General features: G+C 53.8%; 1 protein-coding gene across 10 annotated transcripts in view; it reads right to left on the bottom strand.

The window, feature by feature from the left end:
* SLC29A1 (solute carrier family 29 member 1 (Augustine blood group)) overlaps window positions 1-21449 on the bottom strand; it is a 78096-nt gene that overhangs the window by 7922 nt on the left and 48725 nt on the right. For 7 of the 10 annotated variants that reach the window (XM_075925044.2, XM_075925046.2, XM_075925045.2 and 4 more), the window contains 8 exons: window positions 5980-6079; window positions 2767-2848; window positions 2423-2613; window positions 1726-1865; window positions 1244-1378; window positions 804-901; window positions 355-451; window positions 5-96 (listed from right to left, as the gene is read on the bottom strand). In XM_075925044.2, coding sequence (XP_075781159.1) covers window positions 5-96; window positions 355-451; window positions 804-901; window positions 1244-1378; window positions 1726-1865; window positions 2423-2613; window positions 2767-2848; window positions 5980-6008 — 864 coding nt within the window. In that variant the 5' untranslated portion in view covers window positions 6009-6079. Of the gene's footprint in view, window positions 1-4; window positions 97-354; window positions 452-803; window positions 902-1243; window positions 1379-1725; window positions 1866-2422; window positions 2614-2766; window positions 2849-5979; window positions 6080-10036; window positions 10190-11039; window positions 11060-11108; window positions 11252-21449 lie in introns of those variants that run through there. The other 3 variants (XM_075925050.2, XM_075925051.2, XM_075925049.2) reach the window with 3 other exon arrangements.

Genomic DNA, 21449 nt, shown 5'->3' with positions numbered 1-21449 from the left:
GTACCTTCTTAAAGATGCTGAAGACGGAGGGCTTCTGGCAGGGAACTTGGGGGGCCATGTCATGTGGGTGTCTCGGTTCTACTCCATTGGGCTCATCTGTGGGGAGAGGCAGGATAGGTGAGGGGAGGCCCCAGGGCGGTGGGTGACCCCATGTGCAGACAGAATTTCTATGCCTGAGCCCAGTGTTGGAACTGGCACTGCTCACACCTACTGCTTCCCCCTCCCTTTGGGATTCTGGGGTGGACTGCATGCAGAGGGGCTGCAGGCTGCCCCAGAACCAGCAGCCTTCCCAGGGCTATCTTCAGTCCCCAGCTCTCTCCAGCCTCTCTGCTCCGCCTCCCCGGCATGCCTCACCTTTCTTGATCAGGTCGATCTTGGTCTCCAGCTCCGCGTGCCTCTCATGGGCTCTATACTCAGTCTTGTCCTTCATTGAGTAGTAACGGAAGAATTCCTGCAGAGAGACCACCCCACAGAGCTCACATATGCGCGTGGCGAGACCACCCCACAGAGCTCACGTGTGTATGGCGAGACCACCCCACAGAGCTCACGTGCACACATGGCGAGACCACCCAGAATTTTCACTGGGGGACGGGAGAAACTTCTCTGCTTCAACGGAGGGGGGCTACCCATAGAGTGTCATTGGGGAAGCCTGTGGCCACCCGCACGAAGCTGGCTTCCCCTTGCACAATGGCCCCTGTGAAGCACAGCGGAGGCCCCCAAACCCAATCTTGCTGCTGGCTGGGTTTCCCTGCTGGGGTAGCTCCGGGTCCTGCTCCGGCTCTTCGAGAAGGGAGAGTCCTTACCATGCGGGGCAACAGGATGTAGGAGCCGATGGCCAGCAGGATCACCACGCAGGCTGTGATGAAGTAGCCGAAGGCGCTGTCATGCAGCTCTGAGCCGCCTGGGAGCATGGAGAGAAGAGAGGCAGGAGGGGAGGGAAGGGCTGAGGGGCTGCTGCGGAGAAGCACCTCTCCTACACCCCACCAGGAGGACACCCCCTCCCCGCACAGGATGTTTGCGGAAGCCGGTGCAGACCCCCGAGCTGCCCTTGCAGTGATTTCAATGCCCCTCCCTGCGTGACCCCAAAGTGTGCTCTTCCCCAACAGTGCCCTGGCGGCTGAGTTTGAACTGTGGGAAGGGCAACCGCCACTGATCAGCTCCCTCCGCAGCCTCTGGGCACAGGCTTTGTTTGCAGCCGATCTCGCAGGAGGACTTCAGATGGGGCCACAGCAGAGGTACTCACTGGCGATAGCGCAGATCATGGCCAGCGCTGCGAAGGTCCCTGCCAAGCCCTGCCCGCTCATGATGGGGGTTGTGTAGCTGACAGGTAACAGCCCTGCCAATCCAAAGAGGCTGCCCTGGAGGATGGCACCAAAGGCTGCAAGGACAAAGACAGGCAAGTAGGGGAGAATCGACAAATAGAGGTGACACAGCACTGTGCCCTTCTCCCACTCCTGCTGAGACACAAACTGGGGATCCACACACTTCACAGCCAGTGCCCCTGCCCTGCTCCCCACAGCGCCTCCTGCTGGGGGAGGAGCAGCCATGCACTTCAGTGCCAGGCAATCAGACCCAGAGCCGAGGCCCTGTGGCAGCAGAGTGGGTTGGCACTGCTCGGGCTGGCAGTGAAGGGAGAGGTGGAGCGGGGCATGTGCCTCTTTCTACCCTCCGGGGCCAGCTTCCCTGATCCCACTAGCATCCAGGATTGGCCAAGGCCTCACTCACAATTAATGAAGATGATCTTGACCATGGTGACGATGAAGAAGGGGAGCGGCGGCAGGAAGAGCTTCACCAAGGCAGCTGTCATCATGAAGACCAGCAGGATGGCAACCAGGCTGCCCATGATACGGACTTTCTGGGGGATCCTGCAGGGCGGTCAGAAAGAGCCCCTTGGTGAGAAGAGGACCCCTCACAGGACCATGGCGGGCTGCGGGAGGCACCCCCTTTGACAGGCCTGCCTCACAGGGGAATTGGATCACAAGGCCTGGTGTTTGGTGGGTCTCGTGTCTGTGTCGAGCAGGGACTGGTCCAGCTGGGCTCTGGAGTACGAAGGGGACCCAGCGGGAGGCTGAGTTCCCTGCACAAGCAACAAGGGGGGGCATAGAGTACCATGTGCACCCCCAACTAGGGATGTTCAATTTAGATAAATTGGCTAATCGAACAGTCAATGCAATTGCTGCAGGGCTGTTGCTACACTCCAAAGGCGAAAGCGCTGCGAGGGGCCAGTGGGGTACTCAAGTATCGTAAAACGACATCAAAAGTAGCGCTAGGAACCTAAAGGTCTTTGTCTCCTGAGTACCTGCCTTGAATCCTGCGGCATCCCAGGTACTCTTTCAATTGTGCACCCTCGCTATTGGCAGTTACCGGTTGCCACTGGTTCCCCGCTTGGCCAGAGGGGATGAAGGTAGGGGCCCAGACTCACCTCTGGTGGAGGAAAGAGTTGAGGCAGGTGAAGACAAGCAGGGGAAGCATGGCACAGAGTGTCATGACGTTGTTGAACCTGGCCTGCAGGTAGGTGGGGGGAGGCTCCTGGCCTTCGTATGTGCTATTCGGCCCCAGGAGGCGATCCACGGAGGAAATGTTGTCGGAAACCCCGAGGCGGTAGGTGAAATACTGAAAGGGAGAGAGCGAAATGAGCCTGGCTGCCTCCAAGGCACCTCCATCTCTCCTAGCGCACACCGGCGCCCCTCCAACACCCCCATGGGCCACATGCACCACACGCACTTAAATCCTCCCACCCATGCACACAGGTGCAGGGGGCCTTACCCTGGTGGCTGTCATGAAAAAATTCCATGGCAGCAGCGTCCCCAGGCCAAGTATGAAGAAGATCAGCCAGACGGCTTTATACCTGTGGGAGAGATGGGCAGAATCAGAGTCTGAGCTGTGTGCTGCTGAGACAGGACAGGCGGTACGAGGATGTGTGGCAACTGCTCCCATCTCCTGACCACTCCAGCCCCAGAACAGGCGAGAGAGGAAGGAGGCAGTGACTCTGAGCCTCCATAAAGGGAAGGAAGTCAGGGCAGAGGAGAAGGCAGGGGCTGGGTCTACCTGCCACTGCTCCACCAGTGCCCCTCACCCCTGCCCGGCAGCCCCCCGCTATCCCAGCCCTGGGCTCCCCACACAGCTCTGCCAGTGCCCTTCCCCCTGCCCTGCAGCCCCCTGCTATCCCAGCCCTGGGCTCCCCATACACAGCTCTGCCAGTGCCCCTCCCCCTGCCCTGCAGCCCCCTGCTATCCCAGCCCTGGGCTCCCCACACAAAGCTCTGCCAGTGCCCCTCCCCCTGCCCTGCAGCCCCCCGCTATCCCAGCCCTGGGCTCCCCACACACAGCTCTGCCAGTGCCCCTCCCCCTGCCCTGCAGCCCCCTGCTATCCCAGCCCTGGGCTCCCCACACACAGCTCTGCCAGTGCCCCTCCCCCTGCCCTGCAGCCCCCTGCTATCCCAGCCCTGGGCTCCCCACACACAGCTCTGCCCGTGCCCCTCCCCCTGCCCTGCAGCCCCCTGCTATCCCAGCCCTGGGCTCCCCACACACAGCTCTGCCAGTGCCCCTCCCCCTGCCCTGCAGCCCCCCGCTATCCCAGCCCTGGGCTCCCTTGAACAGATGTTACACTTCCTGGACTTCAGGACAATACAGGCGAGTGCTGCTCAAGCTCCCTGGCACAACACACACACAACCTTTTGGGCCATTCTTGCTGGATTCTGAAGCACCATCTTCCCCTTACAAGCACTAATGTCACTTGCCAGTTCATAGATTCCCAGCCCAGAAGGGACCATTGTGATCATCTGGTCTGACGTCCGCTATAGCACAGGCCAGAGACCTGCCCTAGAGAAGTTCCCAGAGCAGAGCTTTTAGAGAGACATCCCATCTTGATTTAAACATTACCAGTGAGGGCGGATACATCACACAACCCTTGGTGAGTAGTTGCAGTGGTTCATGACTCTCACTTTAAAAACCCCGTGTCTCATTTCCAGTGTGAATTTGTCTAGTGTGGACAACCAGCCACTGGATCATGTTATGCCTTCTCCTGCGGGACTGATAAGCCTGTCTCTGCTCCCCATCGAGACGCTTTCAGACCGGAATCAAGGCAGCCCTAACCCTCTTCTTTGTTAAACCAAACCGACTGAGCGCCTCGAGTCTACCGCCGTAAGGCCTGGTTTTATTCATTCCTGTGGTTCTTCTCTCAGCTTCTCCAATTTACCACACTTCCCTCTTCCACTGTCTGTGGGCAGCTGAATGGGGGACAGTGCCAACAACCGTCACACCAGTGCCAAATACAGCGGCAAAATGTCCTCTCTCCTCCTCCTTGAGATGCCCTCTCTTGGTACATCCCAGGATGGCTAGAGCCCTTTGGGCACTGGGAGCTCAGGCTCAGCTGATTACAACTCCCAAGTCTTTTGAGGAGGGCTTCACTGGGGCGCAGGGCTGCACCTCTCACCCTGAGCTCCATGGCCTGGATTCTGGTGCTACAAATGACTACTGATTTGGACCCAAGTGTCCAGCTGTGACATCCTATTTGGGGGGCCCAACTCAAGCCGCTGTTGTGCCTGGTTTTACAGAGGTGCTGAGCACCCACAGCTCCCATGGGCTGCACCTGGAGTGATGAGCACTCAGCACCTCTGAGAATTAGGCCCTAGAGGCCCAACATCAGGCACTCAAAGCCAATAGCTGCTTTTGTGGACTTAGGGGTGGGCAATAATTTTTGTCCGAGGGCCACTCCAAAAATTTCGGAAGTAGCCCTGAGCCACCCCAGAAAGGGGGGTCCCTAAACAGGAAGGGGTGAGGTCTAAACAGGAAGGGGTGAGGGGAGCCCCTTTGCCCCCTCCCTTCCCAGTAGCACCTATGCCGTGGAAGAGGCTTGGCATGCTCTCCCGCCCCCCAGGCCAATCAGGGTCTGGGGGCAGGGAAGCACAGAAACCCTCCTCCCGCCCTGCGAAGAGCATGTGGCACTTTGAAGTGCCATGAGCTCCTTGTAGGGCCGGGGCAGGGCGAAGGAAGCTTCACGCAGCTCCCCCACCCCCAAGCCCTGATTGGTCTGGGGAGCACGCAAAGCCTCCTTCGCTCTCCCCCGCACCCTGCAAGAGTGGGCAGCACTTCAAGTGCCACGTGCTCCTGGCAAGGCGGGAGGAGGCTTCCCGCGCTCCCTCGCCCCCAGGTCCTAATTGGCCTGGGGTAGGGGGAGCAGCAGGGCCTCCGCAGGCTGGATCCACTCGCTTGGTGGGCCACATTCAGCCCACGGAGGCCCTTTTGCCCACCCCTGACTTAGGCCTTAATGCAGAGCCCTGACCGCCCCCTACTGGCAGCTCTAATGTTCGAGCTGCTTAGTTCAGAGGATGCCTGCAGGACCTCGAGTCCCCTGGGGGGAAATTGGATGTGTCTGAGTTTGGAGAATTAAAGCCAGGTATTAGGCAAGAGTGCAGGGGCTCAGCTGCCTGGGGACCCAAAGGCGATTTCCAGACAGGCTATGAAAGAGGGAGGGACGAGGGAATTGGCCGCTCACAGGCCCTGGGCAGCCAGATGTGTGCTGGCAGCAGTCAGATGTGGGAGGGGGCCAAGTCTCTCAGTATTTGTCTTTCTCCCTGCAGAGAGGAATGTTCGCAGCCTATCTGCTATGGAAAAACTGACACCAGGAGAGCCTCCCAGAGAGGAGAGTGCCACAGACCCCGTCTTGCTGCCTTCTCACTCACGAGCAAGGCACGGGGCACTACCTATAGTGCAGCATTGGCCCCTGCACCTCCAGCAGAAGAGGCAGGACAGCAGGGAGGGCAGCAGGGTTCCCAGGCTTGGGGACACGGCCCAGTGTCCAGGGACACTAGGATTCCAAGCTCATGGCACCAGTGGGCTCATTCCATGGCTCCTTGGGCTCTTCTGAGTGTCCTGCCATGTGGTGTCAGGATGGGGTGCTGGAAACCCCATAGCTGCTGCGGTTCTGTCAGTCGGAGGAGCAGCGCGTAAGGCCATGTTTCTGGGGGCCTGGCCATACCTGTCGGAGGGGCCGCCGCTCGTCGTCATGGTGCCTGGTGGCAGTCAGCGAGGTTCGGTAGCTCCAGCAACTCTCCCTCCTTTACTCTGCTCCTGGCCACCTGCAAAGCCAAAGCAACCAGAGAGCTGAGTGGGGACTGGGAGAAGGGGCACAGTGCTAGTCTCAGTGCCAAGGCAGGCCCCTAGGTGAGCTGCCACAGGGCTGGGATCAGGAGCACTTGGGGAACGGGGCCTGCACAGATTTACCACTCTGGGTAGAGCTGCCACTCGGAGCCCTTAGAAATGGGAGGCACAAATGGGACACAGGGCACTGGCTGGGATGGACCAAGGGCCGAAGCACCTTCCTCCTGCAGGGAAGCCCTGCCCTGACACTGGCCCTTTCTTCCCTGGGTGAGCTGAGCTGGCATTAATCCCATACCCAGCTCCCCAGCCCTCTCTGCCACATACCCAGCAGGTCCCACCTGGGAGGCCTGGCTGCTCCAATCCAGGCTGCATGGAGTGTCCAGCCCAGCAGTAACTCCAGGAGGGACAAATGCCCCATCTCCACACAGGGGAGTGCCCATCTCTGGCATGCTCTAGATTCTTTCATGCTGGTGCGCATCTCCCACCCCTTTTCCTCTGCCATCTGCTCTGAAGCACATCTCCTGGGCTGAGGCCCCTCCCAGGCCCTCAGTGGTAGCGAGGGACAAGGAAACTTTAGGCACGTGCTTCCCACAGAGACCTGGCCTTGCTTTGTCCCCTTACACCAGTGGATCTTCAGCCCTTTGGGCGGATCCATGTTTCTGGGGGAGCAAGGGCAAGCTGGAGGGTCTGGGCATAGGCCAATCCCCTCCTCCTGCAGAAACTGCAGGATGTGTGTCCCATTAGCAGAAGCAGTGCTAGCGTGGCACTTGCCAGTTTGACCTCTTTCTGCACTAGGCACTCACACCTCATCCGCCTCCCTCTTCACAGGCAGTGGGCCCCCTAGTCTAGCTCACTCCCCTCTTTGGCCAGGATAGCAGTGCAGGCCCTTTTGCTAGGGATGCTTCCCTGGCACGGCCCAGTTCCCTAGTATTGTGCATCTCAGCCACTATCCCTGCCAAGGCTATCCCCAGGGCAGTGTTTCTCAAACTGTGTGGGTCGCGAGAACTTAGAGGGGGGGTCACAGCTGTATTCGGTTTTTCACTTGCGACCCCTCTACCCCGGGCTGTGAAGAGCGGCAGGGCAGCGGAAGGCAAGCCGTGCAGCATGGCCGGGGCCACAGGACTCCAGTAGCGCAGCTCAGCTGCAGGAGGAGGCAAGGCAGCAGGAGAGTGAGGCCGGTGCCAGAGCGGACACGCGAGGGGCAGGCTGGGGCATGGTTACTGGGTGACCGAATGTTTCCCCAGCTGGGAGAGGGCGGGGGGATTGGGTCCGGGATGCACGGAGATAATTAAGGACACGTGGGTTTCAGAGGAGGAGGCAGAGGAGAGGAAGAAAGAAAGAAAGAAAAAACACCAAAGGGACAAGGAGCGGAAAAGAGGCAGAGGAGAAAGAGACGGGGGAAGGAGCCTGCAGGGGAGAAAGGGTGTTGAGGACCGCAAATGCCTTGAAGGAACCCCAGGTGGGCAAGGAGTCTGGTGAGAAGGGGGGAGGAAGCAACCCAGAGCAGTAGGGGGGAGTGTCACACAAATTCATTTAGCATTTTAGGGGGTCGTGGTATCAGAAAGTTTGAGAACCCCTGCCCTAGGGGTCACCTCCCAGAGCACTGGCACCCAGTCACAGCTGGGGGCTCCTTAAGGCTCCAGCACCCATCCAAGGGAGCTCAAAAATAACGGGCGATGCCACGGGAAAGCCCAGGCAAGGAGTTTAGCTCAGGGGATATGTGAGTGCAGGAAGGCATTTGGGAAGACCACTACCAATGTGGAAGCTGCTGCACCGGAACAGACCCGTGGGCCCAGGTACCCAGGCTCCTATTTCCTTGTTAAGCTGGATCAGACCAATGGGCCCACGTAACCGGATGTGTAGGTCTGAGATTTCACACTCCCACATGGGCCCCCACATGGCCACTAGTCAATCAAAAGGGCAGCTTGGCACAAGACATCAACTGGCCAGGAGCCCATTTAGGAGCCCCTCTTCAGACAGCCTTTCCCATTTACCCCCTCCCCCTCCCTCCTGAGCCCAGCCCTGGGAACCCCACAGCCACTTCCCACAGGGTTCTCAGCCGGGGGCTCCGACCCTCGTGGGGAAGAGGCAGCAGGATCAGGGCAGACGCTGACTGGCCAGTGCCTACTCTCTCTGCTCCACTGTTTCTACGCAAAGGTTATTCCCTGTTATTAACAGGGGCTCTGTACGGCGGGGCCAATAAGAGACAGTGAGAGAGCTCTTTGGAAGCAGCTAGACACCCAGCTCCCCTCACCCCTGCTTAGGTATCTCAAAAAGGACAGTAATGTGTGCGCTCTCACCCCCATAGAGCTGCTGACAGCCCTACAATTCCCATCTCACACACACACCAGGCCAGGGACCCTGCAGCAGCTCCTAGCACTGTCCTGTCTCACTCTCCCATCTCTGACAGGCAGTGTGAAATGCACCAGCCCTGAAAGTGAGTCACAATCCCATTGCTTGGGGAGTGAAAGGGTGATGCGAGCCCAGACCCTCTCAGCCACCTCTCCTGTGGAGCCTCACCTGGGAACTTTCCAGCCAGAGCGAACTCTCTGGAGAGCAGTACACATACAGCAACGCCTCACTTAACTTTGTCCTGGTTAACACTGTTCCATTGCTCATCATGGGTGGCCAGTGACTCAGCTACTTGGGGATGCTAGCCCCCGCCACCTCCCTTTGGGCCCCACCTCTTACTCCTGCAGGAGCCCAAAACACACCCACCACAACCCCAGCAGTGCTCAGCTGGGGCAAGGAAGCAAGGCCTCAACCCTCGTGTGCTGCAGCTTCAGCACTCACAGCCCCAGGGGCAGGCAATGCATCCAACCCCGACTCCCTGCGGGAACTACACTGGTCTGGGGGAAGGGCTGCAATAGGTTGTGGGGATGCTCAGCCTTCCCCTGCCTATGGTACCCACTGCCTGTGCGATTGTATCAATATTGCATTAACTCATCAATGAGCCAGACAGAATCCAGGTATGTGCCTGTCAGTGTCCCGCTGAGATACGGAGACCTTGGCATGAGCTGGCACCTAGTCTGCCAACATCACAGCATCTACTTAAGGAGAGATTTTCAGCTTATGTAAATAAGGTAAAACATTGTACAAGCATAGCTAGAAGAGCACTATAATCCATGTTCTGCCATCTCATTGTAGAAGAGCCCTCAGAATGGGCCATTACTAGAGCTGGTAGCGCGCACGCACACACACACACACACACACACACACACACACACACACACACACACACACTTTACCTTACATTTCATGTCAGAATGAACCCACAATATCAAACCAAAGCAGAGGAAAGTTTGGAACAGTCTGGAAATGGGGGATTTTACGTGGTTCTCATGGAACAACTCAGGCTTGCTTGAAAGTCCTACGCTCTTTCATAACACCACCACTAGGGCTCTTTCATAACAACACCACTAGGCTTGGCAGTGGGTCCATAGCACTGACTGTCCATGGCCACATTGTATGGCTTGATTCCAGGCATTTAAAGGCTCCACCAAGTTATTACTGATCTGGTACAGCCAAAGCAATCATGGCTGACCACAAGTCTCCCACCTGGGCAACATCTGCTCCAACCTTAAGTCCAATCTTCAGGGCTCAGTGTGTTGGGACTTTCTCTCAGAGGCAGGCTACATGGCCAGAAAGTTCCATTCGGCAGGGACCAATGAGGATTTCAATCCTCTCCAGCCCAGTTCTCAATAAAACATCCCAATGACGGATAAAAATCAAACAGCAAACATGCCCACCAGTCGCTGTCACAAAGCGTATGAAACACCTCCAGGCGCCTGCTGTCTTGTTTATGCAACCTGTGGGCCTGGTCCAAAGCACATTTAATACTAGTAGAGCAGCTTCAGCAAACAAGAGAGCACAAGCCCTTGGCTATTTTCAAAACAGGGGCAGGCCCAGGCACCAAGATAGACTCAAACCCATACCTCCAAGTCCACAGCTCCCATAGGCAAGAGGGAAGTAAGCCCCACATCACCCAGGGCACATGCAGCACAACTAAGTTTGAAACACTGCCAAAAACCTTCTGGGCAGAGGAAAGATTCCAGTCCATTAGACCACTAAGCAAGGCAGGCAGCCTAACACAACACAGAAGCCCCACCCCTAGCCTAGGGGGGGAGCCTTATACAGCACCTCCCCCCAGTACTGTTTTAATTAACATGGAACAACTTCAAAGGGTAACAGTGATGGGAGCCCTCATCACTGCAGCCCATGACCCAGTGATCAGGGTATTCACCTGGGTGGCAGGTGAGCCCTCTTCAACTTCTTTCTCATGAGGCAAGGGGGAAATTAAGATGGTTCAGATGGCCAGACTGGGTCCAATCAATGACTCTGCTGGCCCAGTTCCCCATCTTCCAACCATGGCTGATGCCAGATGCTTAAAAGGCAATGGACAGAAAAGGGCAATTATCCAGCTGTCAGCCACTCCCAGCAGCTGGCAGGCAAAGGTAGGTTGTGCCTTGTAGTACCTCGAGCCTGTGCCATTATAATTAAATAGCAATTAGGCAAGGGCTAATTCTGGAATCTCTTTATATCCCAGGGGTCTGATGCTTATGGAGCTGTGCCAATGATGCTGGTTCAACTCCTGCCTCAGCTTTCTGGGAAGGGACTTGAGCAGCTGTCTCGGAAGTGAATACCCAGCTGCTGGACTAAGAGGTGGTCTCCTTTGGGTGGGCCTGGTGTTGGCTGTCTCAGCCTGTTCTGCTGCAGTTGTTTCACTTTAATTCCATGTTCATGGGGGTCACAAAGCTAACAAGCAGCACTGTGGAGTCTATCAATTTGGGTGTGTGCTTAGCATGTGCTAGCTTGGGGTTCAAATCCCCCTTCATGTTTGTGGAGAAAGGGTTTGAGCTTTCACCTCTCAAGAGGAATGGCTCAAGTGCTGTGGTAGGTGCTAATCTGGTCTGGAGCCTGCCTTGCTCTTTTGCCTACCTTTGCTGTAAGGTATGCAACTGCAGTTCAGCTTCCTCCCACCCGCACAGCGCGCAATGCTGCTCTTACGCTCTGCCTTGGAGCTGTTTCCGGGAGCCTCCTATTTGCTGTGCAGGGAGGGGGAGAGGGGTCCCGAAGTCAGGATGTCTCCCCTCCATTAAGCGCCCCCCATGCCGTACTCCATCTCCACAAAGCAGGATATCACAGGTATGGAGTGTTGTGTTTGGACTTCCTAGTCTACTTACAAGGGCAGTGTACTTAAAGGGGCAATGCACATGTCTCCCTCCCCCCCCCCCCCCCCCCCCCCCCAAACACCCACTCCCTTGGTGGCATGGAGCTGCCTGTGCACTGTCCTGAGAAAGATGGGTATCTGCCAGTAGAATATGGATTCGTCAACATGTTCAGTTTCTGGAAGGAAGTGTTTACAGCTACCACCTTGTTTCTATTGTTTCCTCCCTCCTGCCTCTGTCCATGCTGCTGTGTACAGGTGAGGCTACATTAATGGCAACATGTTAACCCTTGAGGGCTTAGCAGAGTGCTAGTTCATCATTTAGTAACAAGCCATTCCCTGGAGAATACTCCACCACCTCAACCAAGCTTCACAATCATCATTAGTGTGGAGAGTATTAAATTGTTTAAAATGTACACTGTAAATGTATGTACTGCCTTTTGTCTGTTGAAAAAAATTCCCTGGAATCTAATAGTCTCCTCTCCCCCTTCTCCTCCCCCATTAACATTAATCCTTATGGGGAAATTGGATTCACTTACCCTTGTTTAGCTTAAAGTAGCATTTTTCAGGAACATAACTACAACATTGAGACTCTGTTTAGTCATTAACCTTGTAGTTATGTTCCTGCAAAATGCTATTTCAAGCTCCAGTATATAAAGCAGAGTGCTTTATCTGTCCTGGCACATTGCTCCTGGAGGGCGTGGGACAGGAGTGTTTCAGAGCTGGGACATGCTTTGAGTTACATGCTAGAGTTCACTGCACCACCCGCTCCCAAAGATAATGAGCACAGTTCCAGACCCTGTGTGGGACCTGATAGGCCGGTACGCAGGGGTGTGTGTGAAGGGTATGAACGCACCCCCCAAGGTCGCCTGTGGTCCCCCCAAGCAAACATGAGGAGGGAGTCAGCCCCTCCCCTACGTGGGTGTAGCCTCAGAAAAAACTGTGTCAGAATGTGCTACTGAGGGTGTATTGAGCAAGCGCACTGGAACTGAGCATGCTCAGTAAGAGTTGCTCTTGCTGCTGCACCCTCGTGTGTTCGGACACTACTCCTGGCTCTTTACAAGTGTTTAAAAAGAGAGTCCAGGGGCTAATCACAGCAGGGGATGGGCAGGGTGCAAGCAGGGGACAGAAATTAACCTGCCTTTGGGGGAGGGTCAATTAGCTTTAGGGTGAGGTAGAAGAGCGGCTAAAAGGGAAAAATCAGGCGGTGGGGTGATTGGAGCTGGGGTTTGGCTGTGGTGTGTGGGTGTGCTGCCCCATACAGGGAGGGGAAAAGGGCTAACAGTTACCCAGATAAGCCTCCTGCCGAGTGCAAAGACAGGGGTGAGGGCACAAAGGGGTTTTTATTTCCCCTCTCAAGGCAAAAAAGCTGAGCAGAGCACAGGGCAGCATCCTGACCATACTCTTAAAGGTACAGCTTCCCTAATGCCTTGGCTTTCACTCCTACCCCCTGCAGCAGCTCTCTCTCTGCACTGCTAGGCTACGTCTACACTCGCGGCTTCTTACGCAAGTATGGCCGTTATTGCGCAAGAAACCGCAGTGCATCCACAGTGCCCCACTGCTCTTACACAAGGAAATTTACAGTACCGCATGGTAAGAGAGGGCTTCTTGTGCAAGAGCTATGCTCTTTTTTAACATGTGTAAGCCCTCTTGCACAAAAGCACAGCTGGCACATGGCAGCGTGGATGTTTTCTTGCACAAGACTTCTTGCACAAGAACCCTTGTGCAACGTTTTCTTGTGCAAGAAGCTGGCAGTGTAGACCTAGCCCTACAGTATAGGACACACGGTGCTTTAGGAATATAAGTGCAGGTCCTGCTCCCAAGTTGTAAGCGTTCTGAACCATGATAGCAGTTTTCAAGTATCTAAAAACATGTTATAAGGAGGGAGAAAAATTGTTCTCCTTGGCCTGTGAGGACAGGATAAGAAGCAATGGGCTTAAACTGCAACAAGGGAGGTTTAGGCTAGACATTAGGAAATGTTCCTGCCTATCAGGGTGGTTAAACACTGGAATAAGTTGCCTATGGGGGCTGTGGAATCTCCATCTCTGGAGATATTTAAAAGCAGGTTAGACAAGGACGATCTAGACAGTGCTTGATCCTGCCATGAGGGCGGGGGTCTGGACTTGATGACCTCTCGAGGTCCCTTCCAGTTCTCGTGTTCTATGATTCTATGAATGGAAGACTTTTAGATTTTGTGAAGGGTTTTGGACACAAAAGGCTATATTTTCCTTTCTAGTCTTTCCCCCCCCTCCTTATTCATTTTTGCACTGGCAGCCAAGTGAAGCTAGAAATACACCTTCATTACACACGCAACCATCCAAATGTCTATGCATATATGACAGTTATGCAGTTATCATATTTAGTTGTGTACATGTGGGCCTTGCTCCTGGGAAAGGGGGGGGTGAAATCAGCCCCAGCCTTCCCTCGGCCGACCGGAGCATGGGGGAGCAGGCTCTGGTAGCGCATGGCCAGCTGGAGCACTCTTACTTGGGGGGTCATGGAGGGTGCGTTTGCACCCTGGTGGTCCACATTAACAAAAAAACACCTCTCCCCACCCCAAAATTCTTGTATATGGGCCTGCCTGAGCTAACAACTCATCAGCCCACTCCATGCTACTTGAGGAGCCAAATGCAGCAAGCTCTTCAGGCATTTCTGAAGCCAGTTTGGCTCACCCAGCCTGGACCTCACTGGAGTCCCTTCTGATTTATACCGGTGTGAGAAGAGAAACTGACCTGCCTGGGGGAATCCAGGGCTTCAGTAAGAGTGGTTAGTTACCCATAGGGTGTAAATCATCACAAGCAGCTATGAGTGGGTGCTAGGGTAAAGGTGTGCTACTGACACTGATCTGGCACCAGTGCATGTGGAGGAGTGTAATACACATGCTGAGAGGCTGGATTGGTTGCAGGAGGTGCAGCAACTAATGGATGGGCACAGAGTAAACAGAAGAGCTGCTTTTCTCACACCCTCCTGTTACTCATTTTTCCTGCTACACTTGCCCTGCTTAGGGCAGAAGATAAACTCCTTTCACACACGTATGCCCAATGCCAGTCACCCAGCTTTACCAGAACACTTGTTCCCACCTGCTTCCCAACCCTTCCACGCACTTCCCCCGGTTACTGCTGCTAACAGGGGGCCCTGGGACTCAGAGTCTGATCTGAGTTGTACAGTGTAAATCCAGTATTGCTGCTTGGAGTGACTTCAGATTGATCTAAACACACAGAATCTGTTTTGTCACTTACAGCAGTGTCAGACTACAGAGTTTTCCCCAAGAGAGAGAGCTGGCCCAGTAAGTTTGGGAACTGGAATTCTAAGATCCCTGCCAACTACACCCCTTACAAACTGCCCCCACTCTGCCAACCAGGTGCTTCCTATGGCTCCTTCCTATTCTGTGTGCCTAGGCACTAAGCATATGCCCAGCTCCACCAGAATGGTGCACATTAAGGAACAGCCTTGAGATTGGCATACAAAATAGACTCCTAGAGACACTCCCACAGACACAATTCCAGATGCTGAAATAACAGCACAAACAATGCTGCGTTCTCACAACAGAGGAGGATTCAGCCCTCATCTTGGCTCCCCGCAGCTGCAGCAATCTCCTAACCCCCCTGCTACCACAGCATGTGACAATGGAAACTATTGTCTCATCTCCCTCCATACCTTAGAGCCTGCTGCTGGGAACAACGAGCTGGGTCAATGGGGGCGAGGATCCCCCTTATCCCATTACATCAAAGAGATTTATCAGGAGGGCAGGGGGAATCTCCATCAGTCAGGTCACTCCAGACTTAAGTTCAGGCTGCACTGCAGAGGTGCCCTACAGAGCCTGCTGGATCTGAGCCATCCCACAAGCTGAGACCAGCACTTCAGTTGCAGAAGGGAAAGGACCAATACAAAAACTGACCTGGGGCCTCTTTCTGAGAAAGCAGGAAGAACCCTCCCCAGTGATCTGCTCTCAGAGGAGTGGAAATAAGCTGTTTTCATGGGTGTCAAGCACGTGGCACAAGGCCCTGCTCTCTTTTTCCTACCTGATGCCCCACAGAGATTCTGATTACTTATGGCTGCCAGAGATCCCCGCGCACTCCTGGTGTCACAGGGCATTAGGCCCTGCATCCTGGCCTCATCCCAACTGGAGCAAGTCCATTCCGCCCCCTCCCGCTCCCTTACTGTTTCAAACAGATACGGAGTTCCCCCCGCATGGCTTGCTGGCTTACAGTGCTGTGTCACTGGGTGCTGCCCTGCTGCCACCGGAGAAAAGCTCTCTGCGAAGAGGGAGCTGGTTGTGTTACCTCAGGGTGACACAAGGGGACAAGGGGCTGTGAGCTCCCCCCAAAACATCCTGGTAACTAAAAGGGGTCTGAGCCCCCCTATGCTGCCGGTCCTGGACCCAAGCAGAACCAGCTTCAGGGCTTGGCCTTGTCGCAGAGATCGCTGCAGCCTGTTGTTCAGGCAGCTGTCACCGTGGCCGCTCAGGCAGAGACTTCACTCCTTTCCCACCTTTGAGCTGGGGTTAGCATGTCCTTACTGGCCAGCCAAATGGTGCTTCCAGACACATCTGAGGTCTGGGAGAGCTTGGTGTGTGGGAGGGATAGATAGCCCCCGCAGGAATGCACAGGATCTGTGCCTCGGAAGCTGCTACGGGTCACCAGTCCGTTCAGTCACAGGTTTGCTGGCGGTTGCCAGGGGAGACACCTACATACCCACGGGAGGTGAGTAGTGTGCATGTAACACACACACGGATTATGGAGCCTGGCAAGCAGATTTCAGGCCAGCCTTTAAGGGGTGAGCAGGATGTTAAGATCCGGCCTACAAGAAGCTCATTGCCAGTTTCCATTATCCATTGCGCCACTGGAGAAGCCCCCCAACCTCCCTATCTTCAGGAGCTTCTTCCTATCTTCCAATGGTGCCAGCTCCATCCTTCGGGCAGCTGGTGGTGGGTGACACTAGGACTCCAACCCTCAGCCACCTGCTCACTCACCACCAGCTTCCCCAGCCCCACCTTCCTGGGGTGTCAGCCTCTGCCCCTTGCCACTTCTCACCCATCTCGAATCTTTCACTAAGTGGCAAAGGCAGGATGATGGGCTAAATGGATCCTGTGGCTGACCTGCTGCAGCAACTCCTGTGCTGCTGCTGCCGCCTCATATGACTGGTGATTACCATCTTGTTCCCTCTTGACCCATGTAGGATAGCATCGGACTTGCTGCCTGAGATCTATCTAGCCCAGTAGCCCGTCTCTGACAATGGCCAGCACCAGGCACTTCAGAAGAAGGCCAGAGCAAACTGTTACGGAATCACCCATACCAGGGCTACTCAACACGTGGCCCATGGGTGGGAGCCAATACAAAAAGGAGTCAATCTAATGGTCTTCTGTTGAGATCTGTTTTAGTAGTTAAATTCCTGGACTGTCATTGCTCACTAAAAGTGCTGTCATATGGGTGGAAAGCGGGTGAATATTGCATGTTATTAATATCAGCAGAACTGACGTAAGTGATGCCCGCATGTTGTGTAGTCTTGCCTTCAACTTTGTATTCATGCCCGTCAGTGAGAAAGAAAGAAGCTATTTGCACATATGTATGCACACTTATGTTGCGGCCCTTGGCATGTGCTGTGAGTATCATTGTGGCCCCCGGAGCTCCCACAGTTGAGTAGCCCTGACCTATACTCTTGTATCATTGGGGCAGAGAGCTGCCTCATGCTGAGAGGCCACATAAATATCCAGAGAGATGGAGGCTAGATACAGAGGCATTAAAACTTCCCCACCCTACCACGATTTGAATGAGGATTCCCCACGGAGGTTAACTAAGCCAGCAGTAATGCAAGTCAGACAGGCACATGCTCTGGGCTGACATCCTGTAGTCCCAGAAATGAGCCATGCTGTGAGAAGCCAAAGGTGCGGAAAAGGTGAGCCAACAGACCCGCCAGGCACCTGGGAAGGGTGGGGGGGGGGAGCGCTCTGAGCACCCAAAAGGGGCAGGGCCTCAGGCAGAAGGGGCAAAGCTGTTGCAGTCAGCCCTTAGCGCTGCCTGAACCCCCCCCAGTCATGTCCAAAGTGAGTCACCTGGGGCTCTGCAGCGCCATATGGGGGTCTGGCTGCTGCAGCTGAAGTAGCAGCAGCTGGAAGCCCTGGGCCCAGGGGCAGTTGCTCCCTTTGTCTCCCCGAAATGGGGAAGACCAGCTCCCCCCAGGGCAGATCAGGGGGCAAGGCAGGAAACGACACAACAGGAAGAAGCTGCCTGTCCTAGGTTCAGTCAAAGACACCCTCCATGATTGTGGAGGAAATTAACTAGCAGCATTAGTATAAAAACCACAGGAACGCTGTGCTGAGAGAAAAGAGCCTGGAATTCTGACTCCTGGCTCTGGCCTTAGCCCACTCCCATGTTCTCCTTTACTAGTTCAACAGAGAACATTTCAAATGCTAGCTGGAATGGCTTCTCCCAAACTCAGGCCAGCAGCCACATGGGTGATCCATGTGAGAGCCTCGCACTCACATTCCTTTCACTGCCAATCTGGACGGCATCGGCATTCTATGGTTAATTCTGCTTTTCTAGCTCTCCCGCATTTGGACTACGCCAGCTTTCACAGCTCCCATGCAGCTCATGGGCCCCCGGGATGTCAAACAGGGAGAGCAAAAGCACACTGACCCCACGTGCCCTCAGTCAGGAGGAAACACATTGATGCAGGGCTGTTCAGAGTCCTAAAGTGAAACAGGGCTGGGCTTGGTCCGTACTTGGCTCTAGGCAGGCAGAGAGCAGCTGCAGTGGGTGGTGCTTTTCTCCTTTCAGCAGAACTTGCTTTGTCCTAACATGGCACTGGGAAGCACAGAGATGCTACAGGGTCCGTCTTTCTGATGAGGCTTGGAGCCATGGTTCTGATCATTTCTGATCATTATGGATCCGAGAGCCCAGCACTTTTCAGGAGAGAAAGGAGTATTCGTGAGGTATTCTAGCCCAAGTAATTGCATTTGGCCTCCCTATATCCTTCCTTCAATAGCCACAGGCTTCCTCTTCACTTTCTATTCTCAACCGCTGAGAGACATTGCTGTGAAAAAGCCCCACCCCAGTAGTGGCAGCATTTCGATGTATGAAAAAACTTAAACAACCAATGGTCCTGCAGCACCTTAGGGTATGTCTACACTACCCCACTAGTTCGAACTACCGGGGTAATGTATGCATACCGAACTTGCTAATGAAGCCCGGGATTTGAATTTCCCGGGCTTCATTAGCATAAAGCCGGCGCCGCCATTTTTAAAAGCCGGCTAGTGCGAACCCCGTGCCGCGCGGCTACACGCGGCACGGGCTAGATAGTGGAACGAGGTGTACAGATAGTTCGGAATAGCTAGCTAGTTCGAACTATCTAGCCCGTGCCGCGTGTAGCCGCGCGGCACGGGGTTCGCACTAGCCGGCTTTTAAAAATGGCGGCGCCGGCTTTATGCTAATGAAGCCCGGGAAATTCAAATCCCGGGCTTCATTAGCAAGTTCGGTATGCATACATTATCCCGCTAGTTCGAACTAGCGGGGTAGTGTAGACATACCCTTAGAGACTAACAAAAATGTAGATAGTATCACGAGCTTTTGTAGGCACAACCCACTTCTTCACACCCGTGTTCCAGTCATCTTTTTTGTTAGTCTCTAAGGTGCTGCAGAACCATTTGTTGTTTTTTCAGTTACAGACTAACACAACTTTCAAAGTACAAGTAAGCAATCCTGGTACATGGAATGGATGCCTCGGTCTGGAGAGCCTCTGAGGGCAGAAGGAGCTTGTCACAGGGTGAGCTGTCCTTTCAAAAGTACTCAGCCTGAGTCATCTATTCCCAGCTTAGCAAATGTGAGAGGGAAGGGCCAGGCAGGAGGCCTATATGAGTGTATAGAAAAACACCCTGGGAAGAAAGGTAGGGAAGGGCAGGTTAGCTTTTTGGCAGATAGTCCAATAGTTCAAGATACCAGGCTGGGAAATCAAAGTAGAGGATGGATGTGGGTTCCCCCTATGCTGTCACCTCTGCCAAAAAGGAGAGGAGCCCAGAAGAAGGGTTACAGACTATAATAAGGAAAGAGATAGCAGGCCCTAAGAGGAATGGGCATGTATCCCTGGGATCATCACCCACATTTCACCAAAGGGGCTGTGTGCAGTCTTGGCCAAAAATTAAGAAGTCTCTGGAGGCCATGGCTATTGTGGGGTGTAAGCACGGAAAATATTATGTCTCATGTCAAATATGGTGGTCCCAAGTCACTGGCGGTGAAAGTGGTCATTTGGGTGATGGGGTAGTTCTTAGAGTTGACTCAATGAATATTGAGAACAACTGACATCTTTTGACCCAGGCTTGCCAAGTGTTGACAATCTAGACAATGGGCAGGCTTGCGCCTTTATAAAGCACAAAAAGAGCCCAGGAAAAAGACTTAGAATAGGGACACCATTGGGGTGAAGAGAAGTTACAGAAACACCCTGGTTATGAAAAGACACAAAACTGGGTAAGAGGAATAAGAAGGGCACAAGTCTTTATCCATTAGAGCAATGCTTTCCAACTGCCAGGCTACAGCCCGGTGCCGGGCTGGCTGCTGGGCCACGGCAGCTCTTGGGGCTGGGACTGGGGTACACCACCTAGAGCCTCCCCTCCTGCCACGCACCAAATTGGGATGGGGACTAACTCCATTTGCCCTCCCTTCTCTCTACACATCATCTCTATCCAGGGGCTGGCTACTAAGGCACTGGAAAACTCTACTTTTTTGGCAGACAACTTAGCAGTTAGCTGACAGGAGCACTGTATCTAATTCCTCTATAAAAGAAAGAAAATTAAATAAATATTAGATACCCACTCAGCTCTAACACTAACATATTGTGACATCTTGTGGCAAGTCACTTAAGGGACACAAGTTAGCCTTAACATTTTAATATGCTTACTTTGTTACTAACTCTCTGGAGAGAGAGGGAGAGAGAGAGAGACCCTGTCAGGACTTCTGGGCTCTAGCTGAGCTCTGGAAGGGGAGTGGGATCTAGTGGGCAGATACATTTGGGCTCTATACAAAAACATCAGAATGGCCATACTAGGTCAGACTAATGGCCCTTCTAGTCCAGTATCCTGTCTTCCAACAGTGGCCAATGGCAAATGCTTCAGAAGGAATAAACAGAAGAGGCAATCACTGTGATCCATCCCTTGTTGCCCATTCCCAACATCTGGCAAACAGAAGGTAGGGACACCGTCCCTGCCCATTCTGGCTAGTAGCCATTGATGATTGATTTCATTATCCTCCTTGAACTTATTTTGTTCTGATTGGAACCCTGTGATAGTTTAGGCCTTTCCCCCCCATCCCCTGGCAGAGTTCCACAAGTTGACAGTGAAAAAAAATAATGTAATGTGTTTGTTTTAATTCTGCTTCCTATAAATGTAATTGGGTCAGATTTTTTTGTGATGTTAGTGAAGGAATGAATTATATTTCCATATTCTATTTTCCCACACCATTCATGGCACCCTTGGGAAGGATGGGATGTGCAAACTGCTAGCTTACAGAAGGAAAGATCTATGTGCATTTGAACTGATTTGCAGACTGGGCCGGTCTTCTCCCCTAGAACCAACTCGGATGATACTCAGGGTACACAGTACTTGCCACCCACTGACTTCAGAGCAAGGGAGTCTTGCCTGGGATAGCTAGGTAGTAGCTCCCTGACACCACCAGCCTTCTTAGCAAATACAGCAGGTTACCTCCCCTAACGCTTAGTTTCTTGCAGAATTGGCTGGCTTCAGGGGAACCAGGATCCAGTCTTTTATGCACACCTTTGCTCAACAAGTTGTCTTCTCAGTGAATGGATGCTGGGGATCTTTCTCCACCCCCTGATAGAATTAACCAGAATTTTGTTTTCAGTCTGTTCCCATTTCCTTTCAACCTTCAAGTGGTTTCGATGTTTATGTGGTTTGTCTTTGCACCAACTGCAAACAGCCAATGGAAAGCCATCAACTGCAGACAACTGAGTAACAGGTTACACACTCCCTTCCACTTGAATGGGCCAGCAACAAGATGCAGGATTCCCCGCGGCTCATTTTTACTAAGACCACCAGACACAGCTTTTAACAGAATTACATTATTCTTTAACAGTACCCACACACACAATGGTTACAAGCATTACTAAGCTACACGCATTTAGTAGAGACAGCACACGCTACCCTTCATAGATAAACACCCACAAAATAGTGTGTG

The sequence above is a fragment of the Pelodiscus sinensis genome, chromosome 3, assembly GCF_052426305.1.
Source record: "Pelodiscus sinensis isolate ZL-2025 chromosome 3, ASM5242630v1, whole genome shotgun sequence".
Lineage (NCBI taxonomy): Eukaryota > Metazoa > Chordata > Testudines > Trionychidae > Pelodiscus > Pelodiscus sinensis.
This window is presented reverse-complemented; position numbering and strand designations above follow the sequence as displayed.